General features: G+C 38.5%; 1 protein-coding gene across 1 annotated transcript in view; it reads right to left on the minus strand.

The window, feature by feature from the left end:
• Window positions 1-628: 628 nt before the first annotated feature.
• Window positions 629-1,695, minus strand: part of TNFSF10 (tumor necrosis factor (ligand) superfamily, member 10) — a 25,018-nt gene continuing 23,951 nt past the window's right edge. Inside the window, exon 4 of the mRNA XM_006861862.1 lies at window positions 629-1,077. Coding sequence (XP_006861924.1) covers window positions 629-1,077 — 449 coding nt within the window. The remainder of the gene's footprint in view (window positions 1,078-1,695) is intronic.

Below are 1,695 nucleotides of genomic sequence, written 5' to 3' on the forward strand. Positions count from 1 at the left end.
ACCTTGCGTCCCACAGCTCGATTCGTAACCACTACGCTACCAGAGCTCCTTACAGAAGCAGAAATAGGTGGGTGTTAGTGTGGGTAAGTTCTTGTGAAAATTTTCCTTTGTCCACTGGGGACTTAATGTACTGACTGGAAAAACAACTTCTTTTTGTAGCTCTAGGGGATATTTTAAGGAGCTCTGGTAGCGTAGTGGTTATGAATCGGGCTGTGAACCACAAGGTCAGCAGTTCGAAATGCTCCCGTAAAGATTTACAGCCTCAGAAACCCTGTACAGGGTCGCTATGAGTCAGAACTGACTTCGTGGCACATAACAACAACAACAACAGGGGATATTTTAGAGTGGGGTCTTTCACCACCAGGGCTCCTTGAGAAAAAAATTGTTTTTTCATTTATTTATGAGTTAAACATAATCATTTACAATGAAACTGATGAGAGCTGGAACTTGATGGAGACTTGTTTTTCTGGGCTTCTTAAAATTTCCAACTTTGTAACAAGTCTTACTTTTCAGTTGTTTATTTTCCTGGAAAATATTTCAGTTTTCCTTCTATGGAAAGTTTACATCTTTCATAAATTCTGTATTTTGCAATAACCAAGTGCTCATCTGCTAACCGATGGACAAAGGGTTAGCCAATTAAAAAGGCTCCGAAAAAACTGGCTTCTTGGTCCATGTCAATCAACTGTTCGTTAGTTACAGAAACAAAAATTCTGTCGTTTTGCTGAAGCTCAAAAATTCCTCCTTGGTAGATGGAATAGAGTCCGTATTCTGAATCTTTAGACCAGCAGCTATTTCTAGCACTTTTCATCAGTAGTATAGGGTCCGGATAACTTGTGTATTTGTAAATATATTGCACCATTTGTTTGGATCTCTTTCTGTTCTCTGCTTTTAAAATCGCTTTCTCAGTTTCTTCTTCCTGAAATCGAAAATATGTTTGGGAATAAATGTAATAGAACCCTGTTTGATGGATCACTAATTCTCCATTCCTTAAGTGCACATTGTTTAGGAGCGAATGTCCTTTCCTCGATGACTCCCAGGTCTTTATCTTGTGGCCCAAAGCCTTTTCATTCTTGGAGTCTGCATGCCAGAGAGAAAGAGAGAACTGTATTAATAGAAGGGAATTTGTAGAAAAGCAAGGAACTTCACAGCAACTGTGGCCAAAGGATATCAAAGTAATACAAAACTTTATGTTCCTTCAATCTTATGTGAATTCTAAATTCCAGTCATTTTCTGATGGGTGGCTCCTGTATCATTGTGACATGATGTGAGTCCCTTGCTTTTCTGTACTGCATTTGTTATTTATACCATATCTGCCACAGTCAGTTTTGAGTGTTGGCACAGGGGATGGTCTATTCAGATGTATAAGCATTCCTTCTGGAAAGAGCTTCTATCCTGAAGCCTTGTCCCTCTTTCTGTGTTGATGAACTCAAATGAACCTAGGAGGAAACTGAAAGAAACTTATCTATTGTTTTAAGCCCATCCCATCTTGTTTTTCTTTGGGATCTCTCCTTGGTCTTTCTCAACTTTCCAGAGTCAAAGTCAAATAAAACAAAGCATCCCAAGTCTAAAATAAGAGAGGGTATATGCTTGGAAAGGGTGCCCAGATTTAAAGATCTTCAGATCTTTGAATCTTCAACCCCCAAAGACTTTAAATGAAAAAGGATCCTACCACCAAATATATATATATATATATAT

This window comes from Chrysochloris asiatica, unplaced genomic scaffold (genome assembly GCF_000296735.1).
Source record: "Chrysochloris asiatica unplaced genomic scaffold, ChrAsi1.0 scaffold00043, whole genome shotgun sequence".
Lineage (NCBI taxonomy): Eukaryota > Metazoa > Chordata > Mammalia > Afrosoricida > Chrysochloridae > Chrysochloris > Chrysochloris asiatica.